Source organism: Apodemus sylvaticus, chromosome 11, assembly GCF_947179515.1.
Source record: "Apodemus sylvaticus chromosome 11, mApoSyl1.1, whole genome shotgun sequence".
NCBI lineage: Eukaryota > Metazoa > Chordata > Mammalia > Rodentia > Muridae > Apodemus > Apodemus sylvaticus.
In genome coordinates this window covers 19,167,868-19,187,026 of record NC_067482.1, presented here as the reverse complement: position 1 = coordinate 19,187,026, position 19,159 = coordinate 19,167,868, and the positions used below count along the sequence as shown (strand labels likewise).

The 19,159-nt window shown below is 34.2% G+C and overlaps 1 protein-coding gene across 6 annotated transcripts in view; it reads right to left on the bottom strand.

Moving 5' to 3' along the window:
* Ankrd17 (ankyrin repeat domain 17) overlaps positions 1–19,159 on the bottom strand; it is a 131,035-nt gene that overhangs the window by 94,336 nt on the left and 17,540 nt on the right. Inside the window, exon 1 of one of the 6 annotated variants that reach the window (XM_052199400.1) lies at positions 10,283–10,351. The exons of the other annotated variants lie outside the window; for them this stretch is intronic. Within the exon in view, the coding sequence (XP_052055360.1) occupies positions 10,283–10,336 (54 nt within the window). The 5' untranslated portion in view covers positions 10,337–10,351. Of the gene's footprint in view, positions 1–10,282; positions 10,352–19,159 lie in introns of those variants that run through there. 6 annotated transcript variants of the gene reach the window in all.

Sequence of the window (19,159 nt, the reverse complement as noted above, 5' to 3'; positions counted from 1 at the left end):
CTTTCCTCAAATAAGTTTTCCAATTTGATCATATGACCAAAACTGATCTATATAATTATATTCTCAAATTCTCCCCCCAACACCATATAAACAGGACATTATATAGGAACAAATATAAAACAAGACAAAATGAATCAAAAGTGAGTGAAGAGTCATAAGAGAAATCTAAAAACACTAAAACCTGAAAATTGACAAATAAAAAATATTTATCAAAAGATATGATATATACATAAAGCAGCCCATAGAAAAAAATGTATATCTTTTGAAGGCTAATAAAAGGAAAATAGAAAGGTTTCCACATAAACTAGGAAACAAAGCTAAATTAAATATAAAGCAAGAAGAACACAGAAAAGGATTGGCAAAAATTTATAAAATACAAGATGAAACAATACCAGTAATATGAAATGTGAGCCGATGAGAAATGCAAAGAAAATAAGAGTACAAATTGCCAGTCCCAGAAGTGAAAGGGTGGAGGTGGGGAGTTAGAAAGCTAGTTAATCATGAGGCCCTAAACTCAGCCCCTAACGCCTCCGTGGGGCAAGACAGTAGATGCACTTGTCACCCTAATAATGTCAGGGAAGCAGAGAAGAGCACAGAGATGACCAACATCCACAGCAGAGGAACATTCCTAGCAACTATCAACTCAACTACGTAAGACTAAAAATACAATTTCTTATAAGATGAAAGAACACAAAAATGATTCAGAAATTCCAAACATATATTAAAAAACAATACTGAGTGAAAAAGTGATTTTTAGCTACCTTACAAGTTACAAGGTGAATATGTACTGTGTGCTCTTATACACAAAGCAGCAATGATTTAGAAAATAATAAAATTGAGCCAGCTGAATGGCTTAGCAGATAAAGACACCTGCACCAAACCTAAAGATCTGTGTCATAAGGTGACAGAACAGAACCAACTCCTGTGAGCTGTCCTCTGACCTGGCATGTGCACAATGGCACATGTAAGCTGCCACACCACACCCATGTACACACAACACATAGAATAAACACACAAATGTGATTTTTTTTAAAAAAAAAAATTAGAACCTACAACATTAAGCAGAGAAGACACTTGTAAGACCAATTTAACAAACTATTTGAAAGGTGTTAATTGTGAAGACTGCACACCAATGCAGAAAAAAGTTCAAGAAAATGCAGTAAGCATGTATACTATGTTCACCTTAAGGAGCAAAAGCAGACCACAAATGCACCACTTTGCAACCACACTACTCCAGAAGTTCTAAATACCTGTCTGAAACAAATCAGAACATATGATAACTGAGTGCTTCATTATTTTTTGACCAAATTCATTTTGTTATATCTTTGGATAACAAATCCTTTATAGAAACAAGTAAAGCTTACTGCTGTATATTTCCATTATTGAGGCCAAAGGAGAAAGTGTTTCCTTAGATCTAAGTTTGGGAGAAATATGAGTTCACCAGATTGTCTCATGTACCAAGAAGCTACTGAATATGCTCGTATCAAAATTCATCCAATTCCACATTTAGAACTGACTGTCAGTTAACATGAAATAAGCTTATGGCATATACACTTCTGAGCTGTGTGTGCCCTTAGCCCTAGCCTTAACTTATCAATACTGGTTTTATTTATAGATTTTATGGAGTACATGCTCTATATATTACTTTAAATTATTTTTGTCTAATTATAATCACATAAGTATAACACTTTATATAAATACATATTAGACGTATGCAAACTACTTTTTAAATCTAAGAGTTAACACCCCTATGTCAATATTACCATTTAATCAGAGATGTAACACAAAGAATAAAATATCTTAAATGTACAGTGTTCCATTACTTTTTCAGAATAAAAAAGGTAGGAGAAATGAATGAAAGGAAGACAGAGAAAATTTCAAGGGGAAGGTAAGCTTAAAGTAGGACTTTGAAGTGTCCATAAGTAGTGGGTTGGCGACTATAATAGCATTACTGGCAATGAGACATGTAAGGGCAAAGTGTAAGACCAAAGACTAACAACAAGTTAGGTTTATCAAAAACCATACTGTGCTTACTGAACCAAACTGAGTTTGAAGTTTTGCTGTCTCCCCCTCCCCCGGGCACCTCCCCCCATACTGTTTTGTGTATGAGAAGCTGTCATCTTTACCTGCTGCCCCTGGCTAGACAGCAATGAGTCTGAAGGATCCTGTTTCTGCCTTCCATTGCTGGGATCTACTTTGCCCATGGATTTTCCTTAGCTGCTAAAGATCCAAACTCAGGCACTCAAACTTGTGCAACAGGCACTTTTTCCCCTGGCTTAGAGATTTAATGAAGGAAGGACACATATTATATGAAAATGTTTTTGACGCTTACTTAGTGTGTTTCACACGTGTGCACACACATAACCACGATATAAATATGGAGGTGCAGGAATTGGTTCTTTCCTTTCACCATGTGGTTCTGGGAACTGAATCCTGGTACTTAAGCCTTTGTGGCAATTTACCCACAAGGTCATTTTGCCAGCCATTTTCTAAATATATAACCAAAGTAGTCACTGAAGAAAAACAAGCAAACCAACCAACCAACCTCGGGACTGAATGAAAACCAAAGCAGCACCCATGTCAGGGCACAAAAATAAATCTACAGCCTTCAAAGCTGTTTCTGCCTGATTCAAATTCAGCCACCTTGTTTCTTTACCTTGCTTAATAAAGGACCACCACCAACCCACCCCTGCCATGGCCCCCAAACAAGGAAGAAGGAAAGAAAAAGAAAATGGTTCAAATTTGAAATAAATGTTTCGTGTCTCTGTGTTCTTACTCCCTCTTTGGTATTAAGACAGTTTCTCTGTGTAGTTCTGCTTTTCCCGCCTCTCTTGCCTCCTAAATGCTGGAGTTAAAGGCTTGGGCTACCACTGGACTCTTGTACTTCCTAGACCGTGTGATCAAACAACTTATAAGTCATCCCTAATTATGCAGATTAAAGAAAATGACATTTGATAGAATTTATAAAATCATTTCAGTTTTAAAATATCTCCAACATGACTGGCATTTAATATTGTTTTACAACAAAAATAAGTTCCTAGGTGTTTGAGTGACAGCCCAGCAGTTGTAAGCACTTCCTACTCTAGAGGAGCAGCTTCAGTTCCTGACAGCCTCATGGGAGCTTGTTACCATCATGTTCCTAATCCCAGGGGGTCTGACACCCTCTTCAGAAACTCCATATGCACCAGACACATACCATGCACACATATATATATGCAGGCACTCAAACATATACATCATAAACTAGAAATTCCTAATAGAAAAGCAACTAATTTTCTTGGTTGTAATGCTCTCAGTACTTTAAGCCCTCAAACTCCTCACCTCTAAGAATCCTGAGTGACAAAATTTAGACTATGTGGTGAATTAGTAAATTCAATAAAATGGCGAAACAATACATTAGAATGAAGCTTACTTAAGTTTAAAATATAAGTAATAGTTTTTGCTCCTCTTAAGGGTAGTTAAACTTGAGTGCTATTCAGGTAAGCTGATATTTATTCAAATGTGATCACTGGGACCTAACTTCGATAAAGTAGGTTATATACCTCTTCAGATACCCAAGACTCTTTAGAAGTATTGTAAGGTCAAAATTACTTTTAGGAGACGGTCTCAGGTAGCAGCCTTCATGTACAGTGCACACAAAGCACAGCAGAAGACTCCAAGCAGTACAGAAAGCATGGCATGCTAACATGAGCCTATAATCAATCAATCTCCCTCCCTCCCTCCCTCCCCCTCCGTCTCTCAGTTGACTCTACCCACAACATAAACCCTAGCATGTTGATATGAGCCTGTAATAACAGACACAGAAGTAACTACATTTGTAATACTAAGGTGGTGGTTATTTGCTTATTCATCATACAGATCATACACCAAAACAAAAATAATGGACCATAAATCTGCTGGATTCTACAAATGAAGACAACTTTGTGTCGTGAGTGAGTGAGTGAGTGAGTGAGTGAGTGAGTGTGCGTGCGTGCGTGCGTGCGTGTGTGTGTGTGTGTGTGTGTGTGTGTGTGTCAAGTGCATTCCATGGAATACACATGAAGAGATTAGAGATCAGCTCCTGGAGTCGATTCTCTTTTTCCACCGAGAAGGTCCTAGGGATCAAATTCAGACACCAGGACTGGCAGCCACTCACCCACCTTTCCAAACTACTAACAAAACTCCGCATTATCTTCTAATAACTAGTATGTTATAAAAATGTTTTTTTTCCTGATATATTCAAAGTAGAACAGTTTATGATAACATAAAATATAACAGATTCCATGTTTAAGAAACTACCATTGCTTGTTGACAAGCACCTAGTTTTTATTCCTAGAATTCAAATAGGAAGAACAGACTCCTTCCTATAAGTTGTCTATGGTCTCCTCTTACTTATTCGAGGGCCCAAACACATACAAACACATAAACATAAGTGCACATATGACTTTCTTTAAAAATAAACTCCCACCTGTACAATGCCTGAGAGGCATTAAGAAGAATACCTGCAATTATCTGAGTTATTAACAGTTTTTCCAAACCTGTATCACTGCTCACTTTAGTTTCTTCTGAGCCTTTACCAAAACAATTTATTATACAGTGACTACATGAGCAGTTGACACCTTAGTTACTTCTATTAAGGCAGACAAAATTATCTACAGAAATATAAAGCACCAACACTTTTTAGTTCTTCTGAAAAATAGCTTAGCTTTAAATATATGTATGCTAATAGGTCTAGTATTTAAATAAATATGTAAGTGTAAGTTTTCTGCATTTTAATTTTTAATAATAGAAATACTGATAATTTCTAATACTACAACTATTGATAGACTCTCATAATCAAAATCTCTTCTGTACCTTTAACTTTTAAGCAGGTTGAATGGTAAGACTACAAGGATAATTTAAGATCAACTTTTCATCTGTCAAATGGAGAATGACAACATAGACATAAGGTTACTGCTACTTTAAAAGAAAATCTAAGAATTAAATGTCAACTATGTATGTTACTGTGATCACTGTTTATATACTCCTTTTATGAAGTAATTCCCTCACAGAACTGTTTAGATTTACTAGAGAAAGAAACATCTTATAAGGTACTTGACATATTATCCCTCTTTGATAATAACTTAAATATTCAATAGATATTCAATGATAATAACTTAAATATTCAATAGATATTCAATAAATAGCTAATAGTTCATCACAACACTAATGTAAACAAACTACTTGTAACTCCTAACCAATTACTCTAAGTCTGACTTCATCTGTGAACTAATTGTTAATAGTTAATATTAATCCAATCACTCATAAAACCAAAAGCCATCCCACAGGCCTGCACGCTGTAACCAGGAACAAAGCAGAGCTCCGATTCTCACCAACTGCTCGGGTTTACTTCCTATCACACTGAGCTCCTCAGTGAATTTCTCAATGCAGAATGAGAAAGATCTCAAGGTTGTTTCATGCGTGCAGACACTGCATCACACAGATCATTCTAAGCCATGATCCACACGATGTAGTAATCATTAGATTACAACAATCAATGTGGGATTAGAAGCTCGCCGCACAGCCTAACATTCTCCTGTGGAAGTAATTACATTTATTTCTACCTTTGTGTAAATAGTCTGGTCCTCTATAAGCCATTAAAATATTTCTAAAATGATAATGGAATTACTACTATAAATTTACCTTTTCGAGATTTTATTTTTGTACTCCCAAATTGGTATGAAAGTAATGTGGCAACTTCTGCTTACTATTCCAAGAAAACTAGGCTAAAATCAGATTTATATTGAAAAAAACAAAAAACAAAAACCCTGTGTGTAGTATATGTAAGCATGTCTGTATTATATATGTACATAGTTTTAAATGTAAAAAATGATATTTGACAGTACCTCACAAATATACAATACATACATACATACATACATACATATATACATACAAACATACATACATACACATATACACATAAAAAGGCAACCTATGAAAATGTTACAATGAAATCCAAACAATTAAAAAATGACAATTTAAGCAAGAATGCTGGTGGTACATTTAGAAGGCGCAGCTACATTAGAGGCATCAAAGCCACCCAATAGTCTTAACCAGAAGACTGTGAGCATGTACAGGGAAAGAATAATCAAATTTTAGTGAAAAATGTCAGCTTTCTTTTTTTTTTCTTCCTAGACAGGGTTTCTCTGTGTAGCCCAGCTGTCCTGGAACTCAGAAATCTGGCTGCCTCTGCCTCCCAAGTGCTGGGATTAAAGGTGTGCACCACCACCGCCCAGCAATGTCAGCTCTCTAAAGATACTTTTGAAAACAGACCTCAAATTATTTAGACAGGAAGCAATGAACAATGTTAGTAAACAAACATGATTCAACGTAGGTTCTCAATTTTAGACTTTAATGGCAAAAATTTCTTCCTGTGCACTCGTAAATTTTAACCTCATGAAACAAAATAAGCTAGGTTAACTACTGAATTTCTAGTATTCATCTGCCCACACTCCATGTACTTTAAAAAACCAGAAATGAGTAAACAGATGTTTACTCATCCAAAATGTCTCATTTTAATTATAAAACCTCTTTTTGAATTGAAATTATGTATCACCTGAAACAATTTGCATAATTAAACTTATTTCCAGCATACCCACTTATATTTGTGACCTAAGGTTACTCCACCCAGTTCTTCCTGGTAGATTATGTGTTAAATATGCTGGTATGCTTTATAATAAAAAAATATAGCCAGTAACTGAGAAGAGACTACTTACACGGGAGACTTAGAACCACTACCAAAAATTGCCATTACAGTCAATGGTAATTAGCACACAGAGGTTTCCTATTTGAACTACATATAGAATGACTGATCGTTTGCCCACTTCTTGACAAAAAGCTCTATGGCTTTTTCAATCTTAAAAAAAAAAAAAAAAACCACACATATCAAGTAAGATTATATAAAGTAATGGGGTTATATGATAAACTAGGTATAATATTGAAATTAAGCAAACTATTATTTCAGCTACTGCTCAAGCATGGAGACAGGCCTTTACCTTGTAAATACTGTGACCTATAACATCAAGCATAAATCAATAAACCTATCTTTAACTGACAAAGAAATACAAGACTGAGCATGAGAATTATACTCAATATTCCTGTTTTCATAAATTATTTTTCAAAATAAAGAATAAAACCAAAGAATGTAGTTTAAAGGATTTGGAATTTAAAGATGAATAATATCCTGTATTTCATGTTGTCGTATACAAAACCTATATATAGCTCTCAAGTTTCTACAAACACACAGTTCTCAGTCACTCCAATTCAGGCTACTCTGTGCCTCTCATAAAATTGAAGTTTGTTCCTACCCATTGATCTTCTGAGGACTGCTGAGACCAGGCTACTTACTGCATATAACTGACAGGAAAACCATGACATTCTGAAATTAGAACTATATCTATACAAAACAACAAATACTAGATTAACAAAAGCATTTATATACTGGATGAAAGCCCATTTTATTTCCAATAATTTTCTATTATTAGCATTATGAGCATTATTAGCTTCTTTTGCAGAAGTTTAACAGAAGGAACAGAAGCATTTTGACTAGTCTGGAAAGAAAACTGATTAGTTAACCAAATTATTCTTGTTCACCAAACTGGACATTTGAAAAAGCAATGATAAAATTATAAACAACCCCTTTTAGTTTTATTTTAAATTTCAGAAATTTATTTCATTCATGATCTTAAAGATTTAAAGTGTCAACTATTCCTCATGTATATGTGTGTATATACATATACTTGTGATTGTATTTAAAATATTTAAGATGTTAAAATGTGGTTTAAAAGTAAATCACAAAAAGGTTTAAAAATTAAATTTGCAAACAGAACCACAGTACTATGGTTCCGTCCGTATTTCTGAGATTTTTCTAAGATTTAATAAAAGAACCTTTAGAAGTTATATGATTCAAGGCTGGAGAAATGGCTCAGCAGTTAAGAGCAGTGACTGCTCTTCCAAAGGTCCTGAGTTTGATTCCCAGCAAACCACATGGTGGCCCACAATTATCTATAATAGGATCCAATGTCCTTTTTTGGTATGTCTGAAGACAGCTATGATGTATTCATATAAATAAAATAAATCTTAAAAAAAAAAAAGTTATATGATTCAAAGGGTGAAGTTACAAACCAGAAAAAAAAAAAAAACCTGATGTTTACTTAATATAAATTTAACTATCCAATACAGTTCTATATTTTTAATAAATCTAAAATGGCAAAGGTAAAAACTACAATAACAAGTTACTGGCTCAATGTTATTTACAATAAGATTAGCACTGCTAGACAGATACGCTTCATTATCCATCATGAACATTTATAGTAAGTAAGCTCTTAAAAAAAAAAAAAAGCCAAAGGTTATTTCTCTAGAAAGCTCATTATATAAGATCTGTCGACTTACAATATTAAGGCACTTTTGAAAATGGTGCAATTCAGAGTTAGAAAATATGTTCTTTGCCTATTTATTCTGGCCTTGTACCATTCTAAATGCTTTCACTTTTGAAAAGGTAAAATCTCTTGATACTTGCAGATTTTTCACATCTATTCTGTCAACTAAGTTAAATTTTAGTATTTTAAACAGAAAACTATTCTGTAGAGTTTAATGCAACAGGTACAAAGAAACCAAATTAAAATAGATGGGAAATTAGGATAAACAAAGTTACAGTGACTTTAATAACTGATAATAATAAATAAATAAATGATACAACATCTAAACCTGGCATTTAACAGAAATAATTCTAAGCAACTGTTATGCCAGCAGGAAAGGATCTGCCAAAATTCTTATCAAAGAATTTTTTTCATAAGAAAATGAAGACTTCTAAAATATTTTATAGCCTTAAATTTAAATGTCCTATGAAAACTGTTAAATAGGTTTAGCAAAACTCCACGAACCACATTTCTATAAAATCCAAGCAAATCTTTTAAATAACAAATTAAAAAGCACCACCAGCCCTTTAAAATCTAATTAGGTCTGTTTAAACTGGTCTGCCAAAGAAGTCATGTGATCGCTTGTAATTACTGAATGTATATACCACTGTTTCCGCAGTAAATAATTTCATGTAAATATTTCACGGCATTTTAAAGGAAACTAATAGGATCAAAGCTAGGGGTGAAGCAGGGGAGAGAATGGAAATTAACCACACAATTCAACTTACACAATGGGGGGGGGGGTTGGCAGGTGTCTGCAAGGAGGTAGTAATACAATGGAATCAGTTTTCATTCTGCAGAACCCTGAGACTTGCTGCAATGTCAGCTCCAGGCACACACTGAAAGACTCCAGAAAATGCTCATTGATCATGCAGCACTTTATAATGCGCATAGGCTTTTTTTCTCCTCTTGGCCCCGCCTAGTTTCCCTTTGCAGCAGCTCCCAAGCCCTCTCCCCACAATGAAATCTCTTTTGAAGACAGTGAAATGGTAACAATTATCCTCACATCACCATAAAGCCTAGATATCTGAATAGCCAGGCTTTTTATTCCTTTTCTTAAAGAGAAAGAAAAAACAGTGCCCACCACAATAACCCTGCATCCTCACAGATAAGGATATGAGACTTACGCAAATACAGTTTTTGTTAGCTTGCTACAACCAAGGCCATAATCAATTATAGTTCACTTTGGCATCTATTTCCTTGAACTGTTTTCTATTCAAATAGTGTCATTTAAAACTAATATAGTCAGAAAAAATGTATAATTTAAAATACCCATGGACTTAAATCATAGGAGATTTTAATCTGCATTCTAGCATCAGAACTCAAATTTTAGGGTTTTTTATATTAAATTCCTAATTTATTTTACAATAAAGTCACATGAAACATGTAGGTACAGAGTGTACCACTTAAATTAAGCAATTATATTACCAGGCTAAAATAACCAACAGTTTTTACAGGAATTGCAAGCACAGCTTTAGGCTTAGATATGTAAATGAATTCTAAGACATATGATACTAAACCTACTTCAAGCTGCTTCACAGACCCCACCTTCTAACGAGTTAATCTAAAGGTCACCACCAGCACAAGGCTTTTAATTAAGTCCAAACCCTCTCTCCCTTTTTTCTACCAAACACATCTACAATTTATAAAACATGATGTTTAAACAGTTTAATAATCATGTGAACCAGATTGACACATCCTCACAGGAAATAAGGTCTGTCCGGATCTTGCTTTTATGCTCTGCCTCTCTGCTCTCTAATCTATTCATCTGTGAAACAATTCTAGCAGATAAGATTTCTTTGTTCAAATTTCAACTTTCATTTCATTTATAGACCTAACCCTACCTCAAGAATGTCTTCTAGCACATATGCTTCCATTTCAGCCGCTGTCTCCACCATGTTTTATCAAACTGCCATGTTTCTTACTGCACTATGATTAGATCATTGCCAGCAGGAACACTCCTCTGTGTCAGCAAGGGAACAGGAAATGGAATGTTCTATTACATGCCTAAAGCAGCTTAGCTGTTCACCAGCCAGGCATCTACCAAAAGAGCAGGGGGTGACTCATTCCGTATCCTTTAAAGACACAGAAGCTCTATTCCGAAGCAAACTTCTGTCAAGTAATTCCAATAGATAAAAAGCTCACATTTTAACATTACAAATTATAAAATCCCAATTTTCCTAAGAGACTATGTGTGTTTATATTTTTAAAACTACTTAACACATGGGTTTCCTGATTGAACAAAAGAGGTCCAAGTGGGTTACACAGCAGTTTATCCTTTGTAAAGTCTTACAGTGAGATTAATTGCTGTATTAAAGATGCCGAGGAGGCAAGATAATGCTAAGTTAGGAATTTGGGACATCAAGCAAATAGATTATATAATATACCTAACTACTGTACCTGACTTAGAAGTGTAAGAATTATCTTAATGTAGACTTTTTAAATAGTAAACTGCTTTCTATAAACTTATCTGTTTACAAAATCCTGTAAGTACAAAATTAACATCTACGATATACTGCGGTATATGTTCTTTTTCCTGGTGATGCCTTTAACTTCATTCATTAATCACAACAGTGTAGTTTTTCTATTAATATAAATATTGTAAGGCACCTGGCATAACCATTGCATATCAGAAAGTTATGTTAGGGGTAGCCAATATCATGTTTCTTCATGAGATGAAGTGAGATAAAGTATCTATTGTATAATGTAAAAGAGATATCTTTACTGTGGCAGGTGACATATAAGTTTTGTCTTGAGATTTAAAAAACAATGTCTTGAGATTTAAAAAACAACAGAAACATGTTATTTAGCCCTCATAATAAGCCAGCTATGCAACAGTAACTTATACTAGTAAGTACAGTAGGTTACTATATGACAATGAAATGGCTTTGTGTCTATTAACTCACATAATTTCCACTGTCTTAAAGATGCTATTTTACACCACTTTAAAGATGTCGGAAGCAGGGCAAAGAATATGAGCTACTTGACCAATTATTCCTAGCTAAACTGACTTGGCTGAGGAACTAAAACTGGTAAATCAAGGCAGCTGGTTCTAGATTTTATTCTCAGAATCAGTTACTGAAGTCTTTCTGCAGACAATATTATTTACAATTTATCGATAAGGAAACAATGTGCCAGGCTGGGCACAGAATTAAAGACACACACAGACACACAGACACACACACACACACTCAACCTAAACTGTAGGACTAAGTGAAGCTAGTGTCAAACAAGTAGGCTCATAAATGCTGCTGCCCTTGGCCCACATGCAGGGTCCCCATTTATGTATGGCAACGCTACTTGGTAGCTTCTCCAAACCATCTCCCCATTGGAACATAGCACAAAGTAAAACCAGCAATCTCAATTTCATTACCTCCTACCATCAAGGTCAACTTTAAGCTTTCTTTAAGCAATCTTTAAGTTTTAAATAAACTTCATCTTCAAACTAAAGAGCAACTTTCTCTCCCTCAGAACCTCAGTATTAGATATGTTTGAAATCAAGGACTCACTGGTTAGAACATTTGTTCTTTTTATTCAAAGGCTTATCAAACAGTTTATTTGAAAACAAATAGGTTCCTCCAAAACTCAAACCAAATACTCACTCTGGGGCTAGCAAGACAGCTCCATGGGGAACAGCTGTACAAGTCTAAGCCTGAAGCCACATAAAGACGGAAGGCGAGAATCAACTGTACAAAATTCAGGATGAACAGAACACATCTTTCACATGTTCTGTAATATTTTGTTATACATCAAAGTATTTATTTTCCATTACCTTTCCTTTCTAAGCCATTTTGCTAATATAAACTCAATGTTAAAGCAAGCAAAATACTATGAAAGGAGATGCATACAAGATTCATCATTTTTAATAAATTTACCTTCAGTTCAACCTCATGTTACAGGGGAAAAATATCCCATGTCAGCTGTTCAGAAAAGATTTCAATGAAAAAAGACCCCCCCCACCAGTGGAAGAGATATTAAAGTAATCACGACAACAAAAACTATATATCAATACATTACAGAATTGTTATTATCTTTAAAATATTTACTAAAGTAAAATTTAAATGTTCTGAAAAGTTTCATATTAAAAAGGAGTAAACATCCAGAAGTAAACTAGCATCTAGGCTCAGAATTGGTTTCCTTAACAAGAATAAAAAAAAAAAAAAGCAGCTAAGACAGAGAATATCACAAATGTGTTAATTAGCCAGAATACCATTTTGAATATTGAAGTGTTTCCCTAAATTTTACTTGTTTATAAATTTATTATTGGTGGTGGCAATCAAACCTGGTGAGATTTCAAAATCCACATTTTCAAACAAAAAGTACACTGTAAAGATGCAACCCATAGAAAAACATACTAAGAAAAAAACCATTCATTTCTCAAAATGTATGAGTTTTCCCCCTACATTATCAAATAATTTTGTACATTATCAACTACATTATATAGAGATATATACAAAATACCAATTATATAATAGCCTAGCCAAGCATAAGTGAAAGATCATAAGGACTTAAAATATAATTAGTGGAAAATGCTTACAAAATATAACAAGATTATTGTGAAAGGACACTTTATAAAATGTCAGTGTATTATCTGTTTTACCCTGTATCTGTTCTAATCTGGTTATGCCATAAAATGACAAGAGTCTAGATAGATGTCTAATTTATCACAGTAATATTCTTTTAATTACCATTAAGTTATTTTCTACTAGCTATAGCCTTTCAATGTAAAGTAATATATATGCATGGAAAACACTAACAACATATACAACAGACTACATCACAGGACTGAAGGAAGAAGCAGCTCAGTGGTAGAACACTGACAATGCATATGCAAAATCCTGGGTTTTGTCAGCACCACAAAAATAGAATTTAAAAAGCAGACAAAAGTAAAACTCTTATCATCCTTAAGAGGTGCAACCAACTGAGTATATAATATTTTCCATACACATCTTAGTGTAAGACTATTTTTATACAAATGGAAAGAATCATGCTACGCATAGTTATTCTGTTTCTACAGGTTCGGCACCCATGGATTCTATCCACTTCAAAACAGAAACATGACAAAAACAGCATCTGTATGACCATTTACATAACACACATACAGTATGTATCTAAGTAATCTAAAGATGACTTAAGTAGGCAGAAGGAGGGGGGTAGGGACAAAGAGTAAAGTCTGATTGGAAGGAATTGTCTGAGGGACCATCAGATTTTGTCCATGGAAAGGAAAATACCATCATTTGCTGAAATCACAGATAGCTGTTTATTTTTTCTAGGTCTGGAGAAAAACTATGTAGATAATGGAGTCCAAATCTTGAAAGACATCAACAGAACTTTCATATCTTTCTTCTACAGCTGAATGTTCAAGTTAGCATTCGGTCCATTTATTTTCCTACTGAAGCTGCTCTTAACCTTTTAGAACATGTACAGAAAGCTGCGCAAAAGTTATACACCTATATAAATTTTATAAGGGACTGGAGTATTTTGGCCCCGGTTCTCGAAACCACACTGAACTGTGTATGTTGAACAACCTATTTAAAAGAAATAGTCTACAACATATGCTCCAACTAGCACATATAAAATCTATTTTTGACAATTGTTCTAATTTCTAATAAACACTGTAACATATTTCAGTCTACTACTGAAAGGCATTTATATTATCCATAACAGCTCACAACACTATATTTAACAGCCTTCAGTATATATTCTCTGCATATGCCAGAATATAACCATATAGTAGCTTTCTAAAGAGACATATGTATAAAAATGTTTCTGTATTAAACCTAGAGTCATATTGTTTCTCTACAAGTACAAAGCATTACTAACAGAAATCTATTGCAAATCTTAGATCTGAAATCAGAATTTTAGTAATTCTGAGCTGATACTTTCATAAATATCACTTTAATATTTATGAAAGTATCAGCTCAGAATTACTAAAAGCTCAGAAGTTACACCATTTTACCTTTTACTTCTTCCCTTTATGTAAAGTTATTCTTGCTATATTAATTTCAATTAATTACTGTTTAAAATGCTACAATGCAGAGTCTATCAAAATGTATGCATCTGGAGAACAGAAGAATGGGATAAATTAATCTGTAAAAATGTAATCTACTTCTGTTAAAATGCAAATTGTACCCAAGGTTTGGTGCTAGTGCTTTAACTTGAAGTCCACTGTGAATAAATAGATGTCTCTGAAAGAATTCAATATACTAAAATCCCAGAACCTTCATGAAACATTTGAGTATATTCTTATTAAGTAAAATATGGTTAAACGCATAAACTTATGTCTTCTGATTTACTTTCTAATTATTGTGGAAAGTTTTGTTTGTTTTTTAGAGACAAAGTCTCGTGTAGTCCAGGATAACAGAGAACTAACTTAAGTAGCCCAGTCTAATCTAGAATTCATCTTATTATTGCCCAGCTTCTCAAGTGCTGGGCTTACTGACATCCACCAGCATACACAGCCAAATCATCTATTTCTAAAGGAGAAATTTTAATGTAATCTTTCCATGTATACTCAGAGGAAGAATGGGCAACATTAAAGAGTGTTTGAGTCTTCTGTTTCTGTTTTAGTATTTTTGAGACAGTCTTGTACAGCACTGACATACAGGCTGATACAAAATATTATGTAGCTGGGAAATTGTGGATACTCCTGCTTTCACGCCTCCCTCCCACCCCCACACCCCAGTGCGGTATCACTACTAGTCCCAGTACTGAAAGAGCTTCAACACGGAGCACTATGTAATTTCTACCCATTTTCTAACATATATTTTATATCTGAGAGTATATTCTAAATATTACAAAGACTATGTTCTCTCTATATTAAATATCTTTAAAAGACTTAATTTTATTGTCTAAATAAAATTTTTCTTTTATTTAAAACCTCAAATCCAGAGTAATTTTTGCTTTGTTTGTTAGAAGCTGGGCTTCACTATCTAAGTCTGACTGGCCTAAAGCCTACTAACTTTCTTTTTAAATATTATGGTTAACAGTTTGAGCATTCATTTATGCATTTACTGAGTATTTACCAAGTTTTAAGTACTCACTATACTACACACTAGATAAAGAATGATTTTTTTTTTAAAAAGTGTTCTTTATAAATTCTTCATCTACATGAACTCCATCTGCATGATTCCTGACCAATTTACCGGCTGTCTAAAATTTCATCATTTTTTTCTCATTACAGTCCCTTTCTATTCTCCCCAAATCCAACTAATAAATAAAGCCTAAAATTCAACTTAGTACAGAAGAGAACTTATATTTAAATACCATATATTTCAAACTAGATGTGTCCTGTATATAGAATATTATTTAAGCAGTCTTATCTAAACTTAAACAACATAGTAAGCAAAGTAAATAATGCAGTTAGTGCCCCCAGCACATCTGAAGCACTGGCTGTGTCTGCTGACACTGGCGCTCTGTTACCTCTCCTCATAACAGGCAGGTTACACCATGAATTCATTATTTTTCTAGTATTCGCACAACAGGAACTATGTATATATAAAACTGAGAATATATTTTTTAATTTTTAAGTTTCATCCACTTTGCAAATTAGTACTGTACAAGATCTTCAAATAAAAAATTAGACACAACAGAAATTATTTCAATGTTTTATGTTTTAAAGCTAAGTCAACTGATGGTATAGTACTTTCATTCTAGCTAGCTAGCAATGCTAACTATTTATTCCCTGCTGTAAAGCAACGACTAACTAACAAAGAAAAATCAGACACACTTCCATACTCACATACATAACTTGGGTTACCTGGGAATATATACTTAAATTCTAAGGGGGAAAAAAATCTTAAAGCCAGAAGCATGAAGAATTGAAATGTAAAAATTCCCAAGATGATCGGGGACTCCTTTTGCTGTCACTAGCTCTCCTTGCTGGTCTGGGTTCCTTGATATTAATGTTCAATTAGTATGGTGTCAAGATACCTTACCATTATGCTAATTAGGCTAATTCTAGCCTAATCTATCTTAACAAACTTTGAATGGTTGACCTGCAATTATTTCAATACTGAACTCGAGACTCTTCTTTTCAAATTCACAATTCAATGCATTAAGAAACATATTACATTAACTTGTCTCTAGGGCTAGGCTAGAAACTACAAAGAGGCATTATCCCTTTGAAGGATCACTACAGAGTTGTCACATGAAGAAAACTCAGCTTTAGTGTTTCTACTTCCCCATCAGCGTGCAACTTCTGATCACTCTTCTAAACCACTGGCCTATATTTTTAAGAAAATGATTCTTTTAAGAGTGTGAGTTTCTGCCTGCATGTATGTCTATACACGTGTGTGCCATGAGCTCAAGAACACCAGACCATGTAAATGCTAAGAACCAAACCCAGATCTATTGGAAAAGCAGTCAGAACTCTCAATCAGGAGGATGTCGCTTTCAGCTACTGCCCCAGCACCAAGCATGCTGCCGCACTCGCTACCTTGATGACGGACTAAATCTCTGAAATCATAAGCAAGCCCACAATTGTTTTCTTTTATAAGAGTTGCCTTGGTCATGGTATCTCTTCACAACAACAGAACAGTAACCAAGACTAATATCATTAGTCAACATTGTGAGAAAGGAAGTTTAAAAAATGTTACATCATTTATGTAAATTCACTAATTTCAAAGAAAATTTTCATCAATAGCAATAAAAGTTATAACTTCATAAGTGGTTAAGAATATGATGTAATAGCTGTGTACTTCATTAATCGTAACTCAGTTTTTCATATAGCTCTTCATCTACGCAGGGAGAAGACAGCAGTTATAAAAGCTAATTCTCACATAGGGTTTTTTCTCTCCTGGCTGATCAAAAAAATAAATAAATAAATAAAGGATGGTGGATAGTGACTTTTTTTTTTTTAATTAGGAGACAGAAAGATGGTTCAGTGGCTACAAGTGTTTATTGCTCAATCTTAGGACCACAGATTTCAGATCTCAGCATCCACTCTGGGTAGTTCGCAAATGCCTGAAACTCCAGCTCCAGGTGATCTGACATCCTCCTCCAAGCCTGTGTGGACACCTGCATATATACATGAACACATAGACACATACACCTAAATAAAATAAGTCTTAAAAAAATTAAAGCAAAAATAAAATTTATTCATTGGCTCTGGTAAAATGATTTGCTGGGCAAGACATCAGACTTGTGCTCTTTCCCTGTAATTCACAGACCGGGAGAACCAAGTTCTCAAAAGTTATCTTCTAACATCTACACCTGTACCATGGTAGGAATACACTCACAGATCATATACCCATAAACACACATAAATAAATAAGGCATTTGAATCAATTATATTATCTCAAATGTTATATGGCAACCTCCTCCAAATGGAAATTTCTGTAGTTGCTTAACCTTATTACTGGGGGCTGTGGTAAGGAAATAGTTGACCACAACCTTAAAAAGGTAAAAAGAATTGTTCCTGCCCAAAAGAGAATAATCCAAATTCATTCCAGAATTCCATATATGGATCAAGTTGAAATTGAGTTAGCAAATAACATGGAAGACCATATATCAAATCATCTATGTAAAGTATCTTCATTCTTTAGAGTCTACCAGAATTCTTAATCTGTGAATCACAACCCCCCAGGTCAAGTATATGAATGTCCAGACTGAAAAAAGAAAAGGGCAATACTAAACAGTTTCTGAAACAATCAAAATTCTGAAAAAAGAAAACAACAAGAAAAAATATGCATGGTGGCACTGCTAATACCCCCACTTAGGTGACAATCCAGCACAACTCTGTTAAATTTGAGACCAGCCTGGTCTACAGGGCCAGTTCCAAGCCAGCCACTTATATGATAAAGATGCTGTCTCAAAAGAACAAGCTTCTAAATGCACAACAACAAAAATTTTAAAACAAATCCAGAATGAATTCAATGTGTTTCTGACAGCTTTCAACCATGTTGCCTGCCTACATAACTTCACTACAGCCCTTGATTCTGAATATAACATAAAACTTAAAGCGACAACAATTCAAGACTATCATGTATGTTTTGAATTAAACTGTTTTGACAGTACATACAGTTTTCTGAACTTATAAAAATATACTTAAACATAGAATATAAAGACTTGCAATATTTTTCGACTATCATTCTTCATCATATATTGAATTAGTATCTTTTAGGTAATACTGAAATATTTGATTTTTTAAATTGCTGTATGAGTTGCCAATGGGTGTCATATAAAAACATTAATGATTTTGACTCTGGATTAGAGCAGAATTTTCAAAGATTTCTGAGGTGGCCCTGGACATATTTTTGCCATTCTGTGTTCTTCATTTACACAAAGCAACTTTCCAGCACTAGTCTGTGTTCATCCAGAGATGATGCACATAATACTCAAGAGACTGGAGACCCCAGGGAGTTTAGAGGTCAGGTGGGATGGGGTTAGGGACATCCACATGGAGACAGGGGGAGAGGAGGAGGTATGGGATGTAGAATAGTCCGAGGGTGGACGGGGTTGCAGGGGTGAGGAATAAAATATGGAGTGTATAAAAATAATTAATAAAAAAATACCATGTCCTGCAATATCGAATATTCAGCCAAGATTCAATCTTTGTAAAAATAAATAAGCAGATCCACCCTACTAGTATGTAAATTAGCTTTCACCTTTAAAAAAATGATAAACATGTATGTATATATATATCACACACACATACATATGTATGTCAAAGGAATAAGTAAGTGTTTTATCTGTATGTGTACCTATTTTATATACCTATA